This window comes from Lontra canadensis, unplaced genomic scaffold (genome assembly GCF_010015895.1).
Source record: "Lontra canadensis isolate GAN:19392208 unplaced genomic scaffold, GSC_riverotter_1.0 scaffold53, whole genome shotgun sequence".
Taxonomy (NCBI): domain Eukaryota; kingdom Metazoa; phylum Chordata; class Mammalia; order Carnivora; family Mustelidae; genus Lontra; species Lontra canadensis.
In genome coordinates this window covers 13,201,094-13,220,426 of record NW_022631047.1, presented here as the reverse complement: position 1 = coordinate 13,220,426, position 19,333 = coordinate 13,201,094, and the positions used below count along the sequence as shown (strand labels likewise).

Sequence of the window (19,333 nt, the reverse complement as noted above, 5' to 3'; positions counted from 1 at the left end):
AAAATGAAAGTAGACTATAGTGTCACTACAGTGACAATACCCAGTATAACATTTGCATTATAGTGATCTCAGAAGAAGAGAGAGAAAAGGGGGCAGAAAATTCGTCTGAATAAATAATAACTGAAAACTTACCAATTTGAGGAAGGAAACAGAAATCCAGATCTAGGAGGCACAAAATCAAAATCAATCCAAGGAGGTCCACACCAAGAAACATAGTAATTAAATGGCAAAAGTAGTGATAAAGAGAGAATTTTAAACACAACAATAGAAAAGTTATATACAAGGGAAATCCATTAAGGCTCTCAGCAGACTTTTAAGCTGAAACATTGCAGGCCAGAAGAGAGTGAGTGGCATGATAGACTCAAAAATGCTGAAAGGAAAAAATCTGCAGCCAATAAGAATACTCTATTTAGCAATGCTACCATCCAGATTAGAAGGAGAGATAGTTTCCCAGACAAATAAGTGTTAAAGGAATCCATGGCCCCTGAACCAGTTCTATGAGAAATGTTAAAGGAAACTCTTTGAGTAGAAAGGAAAAAACCAAAAGTAAGAGCAAGAAAAGTAGGATACACAAAAGCAGTAAAAATAAGTATATATGGGGGTGCCTGGGTGGCTTAGTGGGTTAAAGCCGCTGCCTTTGCCTCAGGTCATGATCACAGGGTCCTGGGATCAAGTCCCGCATCGGGCTGTCTGCTCGGCAGGGAGACTGCTTCCTCCTCTCTCTCTCTCTGCCTGCCTCTCTGCCTACTTGTGATCTTTGTCTGTCAAATAAACAAATAAAATCTTTTAAAAAAAGTATATATAAAAAAAGTATATCTGTAAAACTCAGTCAGGGTCTCATAAAGTAAAAGGATGGGGGAGTTCAAACTTAAGCGACCATCAACTTAATATAGACTGTTATATGCAGAAAATTTTATATACAAACCTAATGGTAAACACAAATCAAAAACCAATAGTAGACATGCAAAAATAAGGAGAGAAGAATACAAGTATATCATGAAAGAAGCCCAACTTATTATGAGAGAAGAAAGCAAAAGAAGAAAGGAACAGAGAAGAACTACAAAAACAACCATTAAAAAGTGATAAAAATACAGTAAGTACATAACAATCAATCATTACTTTGTATGTAAATGGACTAAATGCTCCAATCAAAGACATAGGGTGATAAAATAGTTAAAAAATAAGACCCACCTATAGGCTGTCCACAAAAGATTTATTTCAGACCTAAAGACACATGCAGATTGTAAATGAAGAGATGGAGAAACATTTATCATGCAAATGGATGTGAGAAGAAAGCCAGGCTAGCAATACTTACATTGTACAAAATGGACTTTTTTTTTTTTTTTTTTTATAATTTTATTTTTTATAAACATATATATATATATATATTTTTCCCCCAGGGGTACAGGTCTGTGAATCTCCACGTTTACAAACTTCACAGCACTCACCATAGCACATACCCTACCCAATGTCCATAACCCCCCCCAACCCCCCTCTGCCCAGCATACAAAATGGACTTTAAAACAAAGACTGTAACAAGAGGCCAAGAAGGACCCTTTATAATCATAAAGAGGACAATCCAACAAGAGGATATAACAATTGTAAACATTTATGCACCCAATGTATGGGAGCACATACATAAAACAATAAAAATATAAAGGAAGTAATCACTAAAGATACAATAATAATAGGGAACTTTAACACCCCACTTACATCAATGAACAGATCATCCAAACCCAAAATCAACAAGGAAACAATGGCTTTGAATGACATATTGGACCAGATGGATTTAACAGATCTATTCAGAACATTTCATCCTAATACAGCACAATATGCACTCTTTTCAAGTGCACATGGAACATTCCCTAGAATAGATAACATTAGGCCACGGAACAAGAATCAACAAATTAAAAAAGACTGAAGTTGTACCATGCATCTTTAATTATTTTCTTAAAGATTTTATTTATTTATCTGAAAGAGAAAGACAGAGAGATGGTGCACAAGCAGTGGCAGGGCCAGAGGGAAAAGGAGAAGTAGGCTCTCTGCTGAGCAGGGAGCCTGACATGGGGCTTGTTTCCAGAACCCTAGGATAAGGCAGACGCGCAACTGACTGAGCCACCCAGGCATACCCCATGTATCTTTTCTGACCACAACGCTGTGAAACTAGAAATCAGCTACAAGAAAAAATCTAGAAAGAACACAAATACATGGAGGTTAAATAACATGCTACTGGGGCACCTAGCTGACTCAGTCAGTTAAGCATCTGCCTTCTGCTCAGATCATGATCCCAGGGTCCTGGGATTGAGCCCCACCTTGGGCTCACTGCTCAGCAGGGAACCTGTTTCTTCCTTTCCCCCTTGCTTGTGTGCTTGCTAACTCTCTCTCTCTCAAATAAATACATAAAATCTTAAAAAAAAAAATGCTACTATGTATGACCCAATGAAAGGGTCAACCAACAAATCAAAGAAGAAATCAGAAAATACAGGGGAACAAATGAAAATGAAAACACAATGGTCCAAAATCTTTGGGATGCAGCAAAAGCTATTTTAAGAGGGAAATTTATAGCAATATAGCAATACAGCAAAAAAAATAGCAAATTTATAGCAATACAGCAAAATTTATACCTCAAGAAGCAAGAAAAATCCAAAATAAACAACCTAAACTCATACCTAAAGAAGTTTGAAAAAGAAGAACAAAAATAGCCCAAACCAGTAGAGGGAAGGAAATAATAAAGACTAGAGCAGAAATAAATGAAATAGAAATAAGAGATAGTAGAAGAGATCAATGAAACCAGGTGCCAGCTTTTGACAAGATTAACAAAATTGATAAACCTTTAACCAGACTCATCAAAAAAAATTTTTTAAAGTGAGAGGATTCAAATAAACAAAATCAGAAATGAAAAAGGAGAAATACCAACCAATACCACAGAAATACAAAGGATTGTAAAAGAACATTATGAAAAATTATATGTCAAAAAATTGGGACAACCTAGGAGAAAAGGGTAAATTCCTAGAAACATATAACCTCCCAAAACTGAATCAGGAAGAAATAGAAAATTTGGACAGACTGAATACCAGCAATGATATTGAATCTGTGAAAATAAAAATAAAAACAAAATCAAAAACAAAAACAAAAAAATTCCCAACAAATGAAAGTCCATGACCAAATGGCTTCACAGGTGAATCCTACCAAACATTTAAAGAAACTATTTTTTTTTTAAGATTTTTATTTATTTATCTGACAGACAGAGACCACAAGTAGGCAGAGAGGCAGGCAGAGGGAGAGAGAGGAGAAAGCAGGCTCCCCGCTGAGCAGAGAGCCCAATGCGGGGCTCAATCCCAGGACCCCGGGACCACGACCTGAGCTGAAGGCAGAGGCTCTAACCCACTGAACCACCCAGGTGCCCCTAAAGAAACTATTTTAAAAAATAGAAGAGGGGGGGCGCCTGGGTGGCTCAGTGGGTTAGGCTTCTGCTTTCAGCTCAGGTCATGGTCCCGGGGTCCTGGGATTGAGCCCTGCATTGGGCTCCTTGCTCAGCAGGTAGCCTGCTTGCCTTCCTCTCTCTCTGCCTGCTGCTCTGCCTACTTGTGATCTCTCTCTCTGTCAAGTGAGTAAATAAAATCTTAAAAAAAAAAAAATAGAAGAGGAAGGAAAACTTCCAAATTGATTCCCTGAGGTCAGCATTACCCTGATACCAAAACCAGGAAGGACATTACAAATACAGAGAATTACAAGCCAAAGTCCCTGAACATAGATGTAAAGATCCTCAACAAATATTAGCAAATGGAATCCAACAGTACCTTAAAAAAATCATTCACCATGATCAAGTGTGATTTATTTTGGTGATGCAAGAGTGGTTCAATATTTGCAAATTAATCAATGTGATACATCACATCAATAAGAAGAAGGATAAAAACCATATGATCATTTCAACAGATGCAGACAAAGCATCTGACAAAGTACAACATCTATTCGTGATAAAAACCCTTCACAAAGCAGGTTTAGAGAGAATATACATCAATATAATAAAGACCATATATGAAAAACCCATAGCTAACATCATACTTAATAGTGAAAAACTGAGATCTTTTCCCCTAAGGTCAGGAATAAGACAAGCATGTTTGCGCTCACCACTTTTATTCAACATACCACTGGAAGTCATAATCACTGCAATCAGATTAGAAAAGAGAATAAAAAGCATCCAAAGAGGTAAGGAAGAAGTAAAGCTTTCACTGTTTGCAGATGACATGATACTATATATAGAAAACCCAAAAGACTCTACCAAAAAAAAAAAAAAAAAAAAAATCTACTAGAACTGATAAATCCATTCAGTAAGATTGCAGGATACAAAATCAATGTACAGAAATCTGTTGCATTTCTATACACTAATAATGAAACATCAGAAAGAGAAATTAAGAAAACAACTTAATTTATAATTGTACCAAAAAATAATAAAAAAATAGAAATAAACTTAACCAAGGAGGTGAAAGATCTTTACTCTGAAAACTATAAAACACTGATGAAGGAAATTGAAATAACACAAACAAATGGAAAGGTAGTCCATACTCATGGATTGGAAAAACCAATATTGTTAAAATGTCCATACTACCCAAAGCAATCTATAGATTTTATGCAAGTATTTTTCACAGAACTAAAACAAAAGATCCTAAAATTTGTATGGAACCACGAAAGACCATGAATACCCAAAGCAAATTTAAAAAAGAAAAAGATTGAAGTATTATAATACCAGATTTCAAGTTATACTGCAAAGCTTTAGTTATCAAAACAGTATGGTTCAGGCACAAAAACAGACACACAGATCAATAGAACAGAATAGAAAGCCCAAAAATAAGTCCATGATCATATAGTCAGTTAATCTTCTACAAAGGAAGCAAGAACACGAATGGGGAAAAGATAGCCTCTTCAACAAACGGTATTGGGAAAACTTGACAGCTACATGCAAAAGAATGAAACTGGACCACTTACACCACATACAAAAATACACTCAAAATGGATTAAGGACCTAATGTGAGACCTGAAACCATAAAAATTCTAGAAGAGAACACAAGCAGTAATGTCTCTTACATTACCCATAACAATATTTTTCTAGATATATCTCCTGAGGCAAGGGAAGCAAAAGCAGAATTAAAATATTGGAGTGACAGCAACAAAACAAAACAAAAAAACAAGCTTCCACACAGCAAAGGAGACAATCAACAAAAGGAAAAGGCAACCTGTGGAATGGGAGAAGATACATGTAAATGACATATTCCATAAAGGATTAGTATCCAAATTTTATAAAGAACCTATACAACTTGACATATACAAAACAAATAATTCAATTAAAAATGGGCAAAAGAGGGGCACCTGGGTGGCTCAGTCGTTAAACATCTGCCTTAGGTCATGATGTTCAGGTCATGATCCCAGGGTCCTGGGATCGAACCCCACATCGGAATCTCTGCTTGGTGGGGAGCCTGCTTCTCCCTCTGCCTGCTGCTCCCCCTGCTGTGTTCCCTCTCTGGCTGTCTCTCTCTGTCAAATAAATAAAATCTTAAAAAAAAAAAAAGGAGAAGACATGAACAGACATTTCTCCAAAGAAAACATGCATATGACCAAAAGAAATGTGAAAAGATGCTAAAATCACTTATCATCAGGGAAATGTAAATTAAAACAATAATAAGATGTCACCTCACACCTGTCAGAATAACTAAAATTAAAAGATAAGACACAACAAAGTGTTGGTGAGGATGTAGAGCAAAAGGAACCCTCAAGGACATTTGGTGGGAATGCAGACTGGTGCAGTCACTTGGAAAAGAGTATGAAGGTTCCTCAAAAGAATTAAAAATAGAACTACCCTATGATCCAGTATATATACTGGGTATATACTCCCAAAATACAAAAACACTAGTTGGAAAGGTTATATGCAACCTATATTTATTGCAGCATTATTTATACTAGCTAAATTATGGAAGCAGCACAAGTGTCCACTGATAGATGAATGGATAAAGAAAATGTGAGATACACACACACACAAACACATGCATGCATGCACAGTGAAATATTATTCAGCTATAAAAAAGAATGAAATTTTGTTATTGGCTATTTGCTATTTGTAACAACATGGAAGGATCTAGGGCATATAACACTAAGGAAAATAAGTCAGCCAAAGACAAATACCACACAATTTCACTCACATGTACAATGGTATGTCTATAAACCAAGGGACACCAGGGACTGCCAGGAATCACCAGAGGCTAGGAGAGAAGCTCCTTCACAGCTTCCAGTAGGAAGCAACCCTGCTGATACCTGGATTTTGGACTTCCATCCTTTACAGCTGTTAGAGAATAGATTTCTGTTGTTTGAAGCCACTCAGTTGTGATACTTTGTTATGGCAGCCTTAGAAACCAATATACTGATTTCAAGGGCTTCTTCTCACTGACCTCCAAGGAGTACTGGATCCGAGAAGGCATCTCAAAAATAAGTGTCTCCATTAGCTTTAGAAGGGATTGCAGGGTCTCCCTGTACAAATCCTGAGGGGAGAAGAGAGAACTCAAAGAATTGCTGAGATGTCAGCCCCATCCCTCCTTCTAAACTTAGCTCAGTGCTCTAGCTCTCCCAGGAAGCTTTCCTTGAGAAATTCTGCTCCATAGTTTCCCCTAACATTTAAAGTGCCATTTGTCTCCTATTAACTTGACCCAATTCTTCTGTTGTTTTCAGCAGAGCACAAATGTCTGCCTGATGTGCAGTTTGTCCTAGTGGACTGGGAGTTCCCAGCTTACCCCAAACATGGGCAAATCCTGTCAAAATACCTTCCCTCTCTAACTATACCTACACTGAGGAAGGCCTCATGGGAATACAACCAGAGGAAACCCATCTCAGCCTTCTCTGTATGTACCATACAGAGAATGGTACATAATATAAATAATATAATATAAATAAATATGAACTTCATAATATAAAAAAATATGAACTGACAAAGAAGGATCACCAGACAGCTGAAGAAGAGGCCCAAACAGACCAACTGACCCTCAAAAAAGCTAAACTAATTCAGTAAATAGAAACTTCTATTTTTAAAGATTCTTACTAATACCCTCAAAAAAAATCAAGAGTTTATGGCATCAATAAAACAAGAACAACCAATCAAGATAAAGGAGTAATCAGAGAACATGAAAGCATTCCTAAGAATTAAACATACAAATGCAATTAGTAAAGTGAATTGCTCTTCCTTCCCTCAAGGAAACACTAGAGGCTCTGTGGGAAATGGATTCAGCTCTCTTGCACCTGGGACTCTCTAAACTTATTTATCCATGCACCTTTAGTAAAATCATGTCTGAACCTTTCAAACTGGTTTCAATTGTATAACAGTTAAAAATTAGATTTGAGTGTCCACTTCTGGGCCAGAATTTTAAAGTATGACAGCATTAATCAATGAGTGCTCTCAAGAAAGAAGTACATATCATGAGGAACATTCAGACTATATGACCTGGTAACCTCTTCAGATGATTGCATTTTTATCAAAGAGGGTAGAAGAGCCTTATGTGTAACTGCCAAACCTATACTTCTCATCTTCTCAATAAAAAAAAAACAAAAAACAAAAAACAAAACTGAATACAAAGAGACAAACATCAAAGAGTTCATTACCACAGTGTCTTCGGCCTCCCGGGAACTGGATGCCTCCTTCAGCAAAACTTCTGTGGGTGGCAGGCAGAGCACACTCTTACAGCATGTTCGGAGAAGATCTGTTCTTTCTTCCACCTCTATGAGGGGACTGAGATTTCTACAATCCAGGAGGAAGTAGCAAAAATGTAATGAAAGAGTAATGCCCAGGAATAACAGCTGAGGACGATTCAGAGAGGGACAGGTGGCAGTAAGAAGTTACCAGAAGAAAAAGAAACAAAAGAAGAAAAAGGAAACAGTAAACAAAGTTTATCAATGCCAGGAATAGCCCTGAAAGCAGAAGAAAGCCTGAACCAGAAGCAACTGCAAATGCCTGTGAAGATGAGAGAGGTGGTCTCTGCCAGGAGCTCCAAAATCCCATCTAAAAAAATCTTGGTGAAAGGAGGTGGCAGATATTGTATGGTGGATGTATACTACTGCCTGGGGCCCCCTGTGACTAGAAGCAGAAGCAGAAAATGAGGTGGGGACAGACTAGGGAATAAAGGACTGAAATCCACTCAAAGCACGAAGACAGAGTGGCTGGAATACCCATTACCTGAAGTCAGTGATGATATTCATCGCCCTCAGCCTAACGGAGCTGGAGATGGAATTCAATGGCTCCTCCCTGATTAACTCCTGTAATACACCCATCCAACCCCCGACCCCAGAGACCAAGAGGATATGAACATATTTTTCTTGCCTTCTTCCCCCTCCTCTCACCCCACACTGTATTCACAAGAAACTAGAACCTAGAATTTTCAGGGACTTCCAAAAACTCTGAAGGACAGCCCTTCTCTCCTACTCCCAAGCATACCTTCCCCACAGTACTCACACCCACCCTGAGGATAGGAAAGGGAACAATAAAGTAGGAAAAGGACACTGGAAAATCTGGACTTTTCTCCTCCAGGCCAAGCCCAGGAGCACTGCCCATGGTTTCCCTGAGGACCCACCCTCCCTCCTCCGTGCATTTCCACCATCATCCTCCTGAGTTGTACTTACCACCATGAAGGTTACAATTTCTAGTTTCCGAACAAACTTGAACTGAAAGGCCATGGGCTGGCTGCTAATGATGCTTGTTAGCTTGCTCAAGGCGCCCAGGTACTCCAGCTTCAGGTTCTTATCCTGAATCAATCGGTATGCTCAGGGGTTTCCAAGGTAGGAATGATCTTGGGTTAAGGAAAACTACCTACACAAAATCTGGGAGACAAGAAGCTAAGGCTTCCATAGCTTTCTCTAGGCTGAGATCTTGCCTCTTCCCTCTGAGGATCGCTTAGGAAAGCAAAGCCTGTGGCCTCTTTATGGAGGAAGAGGCCACCCCTCTTACCGACCTCTTTCTGGAGTTCCCACCTCATACTAATCTTAAGTTAGGACCAACCTAGCTAGCTTTCTTATCACTCAAGTTATTGTCTTTTTACCAAGTAAGTTCTCCTGAAAAATGTCTAGTTGGATGGTAAATGAACAGGAGTTGGGAAAGGCTTCTTCTCCTACCCTAGGGGCACATTTTCTGGACAAATGAAAGAGGTAGGAAAATTCTTTAGGGACTCCTTCTTACCTCCCCTAAAGGAACTGCAATAGCCCCACCCCCCTTGTTCCATCCAAGGCCAGGCATTTTCTTGGAGGGGAATGGTAAAGAAGGCAGGGAGGGGACACTGGAGAAGTAGAGTAAGCAGGAAGTACCTTTTCGACAACGCAGTTGCGGTAGTGTTGGAGCGCCAAAGCCAGGATGTTGTCCAAATGCGTGACGATGCCTCCCTTGCTCTCGAAAATGATCTTGCTGTAGCTTAAGTAGATGATGTTACAGACCAACCCCCATTCTCTTTGCTGATGTTCCTGTAGGAGGAATGGGGAAACTTGCCTTCTCTTCCTCTTAACCTCCTTGCCTGATGGGGAAACGGAGGTTCAGAGAGGAATGGATTGGCTAGATGGCCCAGAAGGGAAGATGGGGTTGTGGAATGGTGAACAGCTGGGAAGAAGGTGGTGCCGCTGGTGATACCAGGGCCTGAAGCATGGGCATAAGGGAGCACAGGAAAGGGAGAAGAAGATGAAACTTCCCCACAGTTGATCAGAGGGAAATACAAGCATTTAGGAGTCACAAGGCCTCAGAGAAGTGGGAAGTCTGGAGTGATGGGGATGCTTCAGAAGGCTCTGTGTGGGAGGCTGGCAGAGTTCCCAGGAATGCCATCACCTTCATTAGTTTGAGGATGAATGATGAGCCCTTGTCCGTGAGGATTGCACTGTACTCTTGAAGTTGGTCCAGGACTATCTTTAGATACTTCATGGACACGATACTCAGTGCCGTAGCAATGCCCTGTAATGGGGATAGCCTCAACCTCGTGCCACAGCTAAGAGTTAGCCAGGCACCCTTTATGCTCTCCCAAACCCAGGGATTTAGAGAGGAAGGGAGAGAGAGGGGAAAGAAAAGAAATAGAAGGAAAATTGGTTCCCCTGACTTGAACTACTTAAAATCCAGATGGAGAACCAAACATCCTTGCAAGAAATAATTCAAGAAGCAAATTACAAGAAACAGACTCTTAAATACAGAGAACAAACTGATGACTACCAGAGCAGAGGTCGGTGAGGCAATGGGGGAAATAGGAGATGGGGATTAAAGAGCAGACTTATAATTAAAAAAAAAAAAAACTTCCAGAAAATAGATAATTAGATAGATAGATAGACAGACAGATAAAGAGGCACAGGTTATGTCAAAATTAAAGAGTCTGATTTTTTTATTTTTCATACTAATTGACAACATCCAGAAAAGCCTTTACTGAGTATCATGGACCAGAGGAGAACCATGCCCTGAAAAACATTTGTGAACAGTGGGTCCTATGTATATAAATTCCTCTGTGAATTCAGTAGAGATTTGTTTGGTACTTAATGCATGGGGGGCGGGAAGAAGCAAATTATCATAGATTGTGAAAAATTAGTGTCACAGATTTGCAAAACCTTAGGAGTATCAAATCAAACACTGCAGAATAGAGAAGATTTATATGCACTAGTAATTCAATGAAGGGTTTTGAGGAGGGGAGAGAAGGGAAGAACAAAACCAAGGCATGTTATCGACAGGATTGGATGGATAATCAGAGGAAATGGAAAAGAGAGAAGACATACAGATAATGCCAATATTTTTAACTCAGGAGAACAGGAAACAGCAGTAATTGACCAAAAGGGGCAGGTGGAAAGGGCACCTGTCCAGGGCTGGGGAGAAAGGAAGGAGGGAGTTCCTGCATGTGTCTTGTGGGACATAGTGGAAGGACAACTAAGTGAAAAATACTGTAGGTGGATACTGAGCATCTCCACCTGGCTCCCTACGGGCACCCTGATGTCTCCCCATCAAAATCTGAATGCGTCATCTTCCTCCCCATTATGTCTTCCTTTCCTGATCTCAGTGAAGGACACCACCTCCCAGCTGAGCATGCCTGAAACCAGGGAACTATCCTGAACATCCTCTGCCCTCTTAATCGTTACCCGCTGTATCCAATCTGTCCCCAGGTATTGGCAGAGAGGTCGTTTGTACTTCCCTGGTATAGACCCACTATATCACTGACTATTCTGTAAACATGCTCCCAAAAGTTCTTGTCTTGGAATATTATGTCAAGTAGGAATATCCACTTCCCCCCTTCTAATCTAGACCCAACTAGCCCAAGTCCTCACCCACCCATACATCAGCAACTATATGTCTCTATTACCACTCATATTGCCTTTAGTAAGGCTATTCTGTGTAGCCAGCTCTCTTCTTCTTATATAAGTCTGTCTCCTCAGTGATACTGTTCCAACCTTGGGCTTGGAATATAACTGATGATAGTCATGATGGTGATGGGTGCTGTGAGAATCTGGCAGGGAAGGGGCATTGGAGAGGGGATGCTTGAGAGGACGGCCACCAATTCTACCAGTAAGCAACACGTAGAGAGCGCTTGTGTCCCAGGCATTGTTATCAGAGCTTGTACATTTTTAATACTGAAAACCACCCTAAAAATGACACACAGATTCCATAGTATTCCCATATGAAATAGATAATCTAAACCTAATCATGAATAGGAGACAAAAAAAAATTAGCTACATTCTACAAAACAAATGGTCCATACATTTTTAAATGTCAAGATCATGAAAAATAAAAGTTGAGGAGTGGTTCCAGATTAAAAATATTAAAGCTAAATGATAAATTGATTCTAAATTGGATCCCAACCAGAGGGGGAAAAATGTCTTTTGCTCTAAAGAAACATGGGCAGGACAATTGGCCATTTTCAGATCATGTCTATAAATTAGATAATAGTACTGTAGCAATGTTAACTTCTTAATTTTGATCACTGTGCTTTGATTATGTAAGAGAATATCATTATTTTTAGGTAGTACACCCTGAAAATGGATAAATGTGCATGACTGCAACTTCCTGAAATGATTCAGAAAATAAAATAATAATAGTAAATAGCTTGCCCAAGTGCACACAGTGAGAAAGTGGCAGACCTAGGATTCCAACAGGTTGTCTAGCTTGCCAGATCTCAGCTTTTAACTACTTCGTCATCCTGCCTCTTAAAGGAAAAAATGTTTCTTTCCCCTTTGCCAGTTCCTCCACCTCACCTCCCTCTCCCGCATATCTTCATGGACACTTTGTAGAATAGAGGAAAGCATCGTCTTCACCAGTTTCATATTCCTTGAGGTCCGCAAGGTAAATCCAAAGAATTTATACAGAAAAGCCTAGGGGGGTGAAAGGGCAGGGTCATGCATAGCTTGGAATGAAATTAGGGTAGCTTGGGGAATAGCCATTACCCAAACTGGTTTTGAAACGGTCAGCCAGCACCTTCCCCACTGCCCTATCCTCCACCCTGGCCCTCCTGTTCTCTGAGGGTCATCTGGATAAGACAGTAACCCTAGAGAGCAGGGGCTAAAGCTAGAGATAAGAGAAAGCTGTATTTCTAATTTCTCAGCATCTTAGGGTACAGATCACCCCTTTAGGAACTTTCCCTGATCCATATAATTCCTATTTCCAGCTAGAAAATAAAACGTTCCTTACATCAATGTTTTACCATTTTCAGAGTACAGATCTTTCACCTTCTTGGTGAAGTTTATTTATACGTATTTTATAATTTTTGGTGCAATTGTAAATGAGATTATCTTAATTTCTCTTTCCGATGCTTCATTAAGTGTAAAGAAATGCAACAGATTTATGTATATTATTGTTGTATCTTTCACTCAATTCATTTATCAGTTTCATGGAATTTTTAGGATATTCTGTATATAACATCATGTCATCTGCAAATAGTGGAAGTTCTATCTCTTCCTTGCCAACTTGAATGACTTTTCTTTCTTTTTCTTGTCTGATTGCTATGGCTAGGATTGCCACTACTATGTTGAATAAAAGTGGTGAGAGTGGACCTCCTTATCTTGCTTTTTGATCTTACGAGGAAAGCTCTCAGTTTTTCACCATTGAGTATGATGTTAGCTCTGGGTTTTTCATGTATGGCTTTTCTTATGTTGAAGTATGTTCTCTCTAAACTTAGCCAGCTGAGAGTTTTTATCATGAATGGATGTTGTACTTTGTCAAATGCTTTGTCTACTTCTATTGAGATGATCCTATGGTTTTGATCCTTTCTCTTGTTAATGTGATCTAACATGTTGATGAATTTGTGAATACTGAACCACCCTCACATCCCTGGAATAAATTCCATTTGTTTATGGCGAATGATTTTGGATTTTGTTTGTTAATATATTGCCGAGCATCTTTGCATCTATGTTCATCAGAGATCTTGGCCTGTGGTTTTCTTTTTTTATAATTTTTTATATTTTTTTTATCTGACTTTGATCAGGATAATGACACTAAAAAATGGAAAGATATTCCATGCTCATGGATTGGAACAATCAATATTGTTTAAATGTCCATATTACCCAAAGTAATCTACAAACTAAGGCAACTCCCATCAAAATACCAACAACATTTTTCACAGAACTAGAATAATCCTAAAATTTGTCTGGAATACAAAAAACAGACAAACAAAAAACCAAAAAAGTAAATAAACAAAAAACCCAAATAGCCAAAGCAGTCTTGAATAAGAACAGGCTAGAGGTATCACAGTCCCAGATTTCAAACTTTATTACAAAGCTGTAGTAATCAAAACAGTATGGTACTGGCCAAAAACAGACACATAAATCAATGTAACAGAATAGAAAGTCCATAAGCAAACCCATGCTTTATATGGTGGGTCAATTAATCTATGACAAAGGAGGCAAGAATATACAATGGGAAAAAGACAGTCTTTTCAACAAATTGTGTTGTGAAATCTGGATAGCCACATGCAAAAAAAAAAAAGAAACTAAACCACTTTCTTACACCATACACGAAACTAAACTCAAAGTGGATTGAAGACATAAATGTCTCCATTTGGAACCATAAATTCTTTTTTTTTTTCAAGATTTTTATTTATTTGACAGACAGATCACATGTAGTTAGAGAGGCAGGCAGAGAGAGAGAGGAGGAAGCAGGCTCCCCGCTGAGGAGAGAGCCCAATGCGGGGCTCGATCCCAAGACCCTGAGACCATGACTCAAGCTGAAGGCAGAGGCCTTAACCCACTGAGCCACCCAGGTGCCCCTGGAACCATAAATTCTTAAAAGAAAACATAGGCAGTAATTTCTTTGACATCAGCCATAGAAACATTTTTTTAAGCTATATCTCCTCAGGCAAGGGAAACAAAAGCAAAATTAAACTGTTGGGACTACACCAGAATAAAAAGCTTCTGCACAGTGAAGGAAACCTCCAACAAAACCAAAATATAACCTATTGAATGGGAGAAGATATTTGCAAATGTTATATTTGATACGGAGCTAATATCCAAAATATATAAAAAAAAAAACTTGTACAACTTGACACCAAAAAAGCAAATAATCCAATTAAAAAATGGTCAAAGGACCTGAATAGACATCTTTCCAAAGGGGACATATAGATGGCTAGTAGACACACGAAAAGATCCCCAACATCATTAATTATCAGGAAAATGCAAATCAAAACCACAATGAAATATCATTTTACACCTCTCAAAATGGCTAAAAATCAAAAATGCAAGAAATAACAAGAGTTTGTGAAGATGGAGAGAAAAAAGAAACCTGTGTCCTGTTGGTGGGAATGCAAGCTGGTGGAGCCATTGTGGAAAATAGTACAGATGTTCCTTGAAAAACTAAAGATAGACTAACCACATAGTCCAGCAATTTCACTACTGGGTATTCACCCAAAGAAAATGAATACACTAATTCAAAAAGATATATGCCCCCGATGTTTATTGCCGAATTATTTATTTACAATAGCCAAGAAATGGAACCAACCCAGTCCATTGACAGAGGAATGGATAAAGATGTGGAATGGAATATTATCAGCCATGAAAAGAATGAAGTCTTGCTGTTTGCAACCACATGGGTCAATCTAGAGGGTATAATGCTAAGTGAAATAGAAAAAGACAAATATGACACAATTTCACTCAGATGTGGAATTTCAGATATGAAACAAACAAACAGAAAAAAAGAGGCCAACAAAAAAAAAGTCTTAAACACAGAGAATAAATTGGTGGTTGCCAGAGGGAAGGTGGGTACGGGGACTGAAGAGTACACTTACTTTTTTTTTTTTTATAATTTTTTTAAAAAATATTTTTATTTATTTATTTGACAGAGAGAGATCACAAGTAGGCAGAGAGGCAGGCAGAGAGAGAGGAAGGGAAACAGGCTCCCTGCTGAGCAGAGAGGCCGATGAGGGACTTGATCCCAGGACCTTGAGATCACGACCAGAGCCGAAGGCAGAAGCTTAAACCACTGAGCCACCCAGGTGCCCCAAGAGTACACTTACTTTGATGAGTACCAAGAAATGTATAAAATTGTTGAGTTACCATATTGTACATCTAAAACTAATATAAAATTGTTGGTTATACTTGAATGAAAAAATAAGTTAAAAAAACAAATAAATAAATTTTAATAGCAAAGATTCACTTGAAAAAATTAAAAATAAAAAGTTCCGAGCGCCTGGGTGGCTGAGTAGGTTAAGCCTCTGCCTTTGGCTCAGGTCATGATCTCAAGGTCCTGGGATCAAGTCCCTCATCGGCCTCTCTGATTGGCAGGGAGCCTACTTCCTCCTCTCTCTCTCTGCCTGCCTCTCTGCCTACTTGTGATCTCTGTCAAATAAATAAATAAAATCTCAAAAAAAAATTCCTTAAATTTGCATAATTTAAAAATCAAAATAGCATAATCAAAAAAAGTATTTTTATGTAGTCTTTGTGTCTCCCTCTTCTGAATTTTAGCAGCCTTGATTCTTGCTTACTGTGCATTGCCCTGTCTACCTTGTAATATCCATATTTATGTACTCAAACACTTTCCTGCCTCAAGGTTTCCATATTTCCCATTTCCCCTGTCTGGAATCTTCCCTGGGTTGTTCAAAATGCTGTCTCACTCTCATCTTTTTGATCCTGGCTCAGTGAACCTTCCTTGACCTCCTAAATTCCTCTCTAAGCTCACCATCCTGATACTTTCATTCAAGGCTTCATCACAATCACTAGTCATCTTGTTCATGCATTTGTTTGGTTAATTCTTAACTCGCCCCAACCTCTCATCTCCAGTGATAAATAAAGCTCAGGAGCAGTGTACGTCTTGTTCTTTGCTCTACTCCAGTACTTACAGAGTGCCTGACACAGTAGACAGACAGGGTATCCCACATGTTCAAGGAACATGTCACCTCTCCCCCTAGAACCTCCTCTCGACGGGCACTTTTTCTTCCTCTAGCAGATGCTCTTCAAGCCTTATCCAGAGCCGAAGTTTCCTTCGCTTCCCTGGCTGTGGGCACCATTGTGAGCAGTTCCCACCTGCAGTCTTTTTGGGTCCCTTTGCCTGGAGACGCATGAGAGTTACATCCTTCTCTCTCCCATCCCCGCCCCTTAACAACCATAGATGCCTGGCACCGGTGACAGAGAGGTGGAGGGGTGGGGAGGTACAAAAGCCACCCCCCTCACTTGTCTCTAAGCAGGATAGACTCTACAGTGTAGTTTCCATCCAGATCTCCCCACGTCCTTTCTTAGCCTCTCCTCTTCTATCCTGAGTCCTTTACCTGACCACAGCTTCTCCTGAGAGCACTTTCTTGCCAAATCACTTGACAAGGACCCTCACCTTAGGCTCTGCTTCTATGAAACCTGACCTGAGGCACCTGGCTCTCTGCTTAGCTGGCAAATGACTGCTTAGCTGGCACACTACTCATCTTCCCAGACTTAATCATTTGTCTGTAGAGTGACAAATCTTCCCAGTTTGCCCAGTACTGAGGCATTTCCTAGTATGCCGGACTTCTTTTTTTTAAGATTTTATTTATTTATTTGACAGACAGAAATCACAAGTAGGCAGAGAGGCGGGGGGGGGGGGGGCGGGGGAAGCAGGCTCCCTGCTGAGCAGAGAGCCCAATGCGGGGCTCTATCCCAGGACCCTGAGATCATGATCTGAGCCGAAGGCAGACGCTTTAACCCACTGAGCCACTCAGGGGCCCCAGTATGCTGGACTTTTAAAGCTAAAACCAGGACAGTCCTAAGTGAACTGAGATGGTAGACCACCTTTGAGAAAGTTTTTCTGGCCAGCCCCATCGGGCCAAGAAAATAGCTCTCCCCTCTGCTCCCAAGCATACAGCGCACATTCCAATCTCGACAATTACCGCACTCATAATAATCCACTCTCTCCTCTGCTTACTCAAGCGGTGATTTCCTGAAGGTAGAGTCTGTGCCTTTTGTGTGAGTACCCTGTGCCTAGTCTATGCCTGCTGCGCCATAAGCATTTGTACATATTTTTAATAACTTAATTAATAAGATCAGGATCCCTGCTTGCTTCATTCTTCCATCCACAAAGCTTTGCACGTAGCAGGTGCTTCATAAATATTTGTTAATAATTAGAGAGCTAATATTCAGTCTTGGAAATAAGGCCTCTTCCCTGGAGATCCCTCAAAGCCCAAATAAAATGTTGCTTGGCGACAGGAAAACAAGATTAAAAATGAAGAAACCTGGGATTCAGGTGCCAATTTTACCAATAAATTGCTTAAGGCTCTAAATCCCTCTAGATTAGGTTTCTCCATCTGGGAGTCGGGATAATGAGTCGTCTGGTTACTTGGTCTTTTGAATTTTACAAAGCAACTGCACAGGTGTCTTTGTCTATCCTCACCCACTCTCCTGTGATCGGAAGTCATTTCTGCTACTGCCCAAGTGAGGCGACTGAAATCTCACAAAGGCTAAGACACTTACCCAGACTGCACCAGGAGTACAGGAAAAGCCAGGACAGGAATGAGGCCTTCACCAGAACAGACCTTGAGGTCTGTGAGCAAAGGAGCCTCTTTCCTAGTCAGCTCTGCAACTCCAACATCACATATACTCCCTGATCCATAGTATGACCTCAAATATCACTTGAACTAACTTGCTTCAATCTGACCCTTAGGTCAATGATCTTTCCACTGCACCAAATACCAGCTCTATTCTTTGACCTCTGAATGACTGGGAGGTTCAGTTAAGACAACAGATGGCAAAGTTCTTGATAAAACCTTAAACACGGGATGCCTGGGTGGCTCAGTTGGTTGGGCAGCTGCCTTCGGCTCAGGTCATGATCCCGGCATCCTGGGATCCAGTCCCACATCGGGCTCCTTGCTCAGCAGGGAGCCTGCTTCTCCCTCTGCCTCTGCCTGCCATTCTGTCTGCCTGTGCTCACACTCTCTCTCTCTCTCTGACAAATAAATAAAATCTTTAAAAAAAAACAAAAACAAAACAAAACACCTTAAACACTAAGCAAATGTTAAGACATTGATATTTTTGCTGTTTCTGTGTGACCGCTAGCTCCTGGTACGCTCCATCCTTCCATTCCCCGGGGCCCAGAAACATGGGCTGGGTTTTCCCACGAGGCCTGTCCTTCGTGTACATTTCTGTACTCCTTCCCCACCAAACTCCTCCACACCAGCCTCTATCCCCACTTCCCTCCTTGCAACTACCACCAGCTGCCTGATATGCCCACCTGTGCGCGTGCGCACACACACACATACACACACACACCTTCTCCTCACCATCGCTGAAATAATTTATCCTCTCCAAGACAACCTTGATGAGTTGCTCCAGCCAGCTGTCATCATTGATGGCCACTAACGACTGACTTGAAAACTGAGTAAGAGGAAGGGAGAAGAGGACCACACAGAGCAGTGGCTGGGCTTTTCTGCCTCATGGAAGGGGTCAGAAAGAAGCAAGAGACAAGGGGGCATGGTCTGTGAATATGAAAAAAGAGCTCAAGAAATGGGGAAGAGCTGAGATACATAGGGGGGGTTAGTCAGGGCTAGAGAATAACAATATAGAAACAATGATGGTAATGCCAACTCTATGTGTGGAACCCTTTATAGTTTGCAAGGCTCTCCTTTTCCTGTACTATCCTATTTAATTCTGGGAGATGGAAGTTATTTCCATTTTGCAGATGAAGGAGCTGAGGCCGGCAAAGGCTAAATTACTTGCCCAAGGACACAAAGCTAGGGCCCCATTCCCATACTCTCTCTTGACTGTACAATTTTGAGGGTGTGGAAGGTAAGATAAAGTCTAGGATATAGTCAGAGATTCCAATGTAGAGGCCGGGAGTCCTCTCAGAACCTCAGAAAGAGGTTCTCTTGAGTAAGGAGGTCCCTTGATCATGTCTCTAGCTCAGGGGGTC

At 40.3% G+C, this 19,333-nt stretch overlaps 1 protein-coding gene across 1 annotated transcript in view; it reads right to left on the bottom strand.

The window, feature by feature from the left end:
* The window catches only part of LOC116877835 (maestro heat-like repeat-containing protein family member 1), a 55,337-nt gene that overhangs the window by 15,081 nt on the left and 20,923 nt on the right, over window positions 1-19,333 (bottom strand). Inside the window, 8 exon segments of the mRNA XM_032874879.1 lie at window positions 6,441-6,530; window positions 7,642-7,777; window positions 8,213-8,292; window positions 8,656-8,778; window positions 9,334-9,486; window positions 9,842-9,964; window positions 12,235-12,351; window positions 18,694-18,798. Coding sequence (XP_032730770.1) covers window positions 6,441-6,530; window positions 7,642-7,777; window positions 8,213-8,292; window positions 8,656-8,778; window positions 9,334-9,486; window positions 9,842-9,964; window positions 12,235-12,351; window positions 18,694-18,798 — 927 coding nt within the window.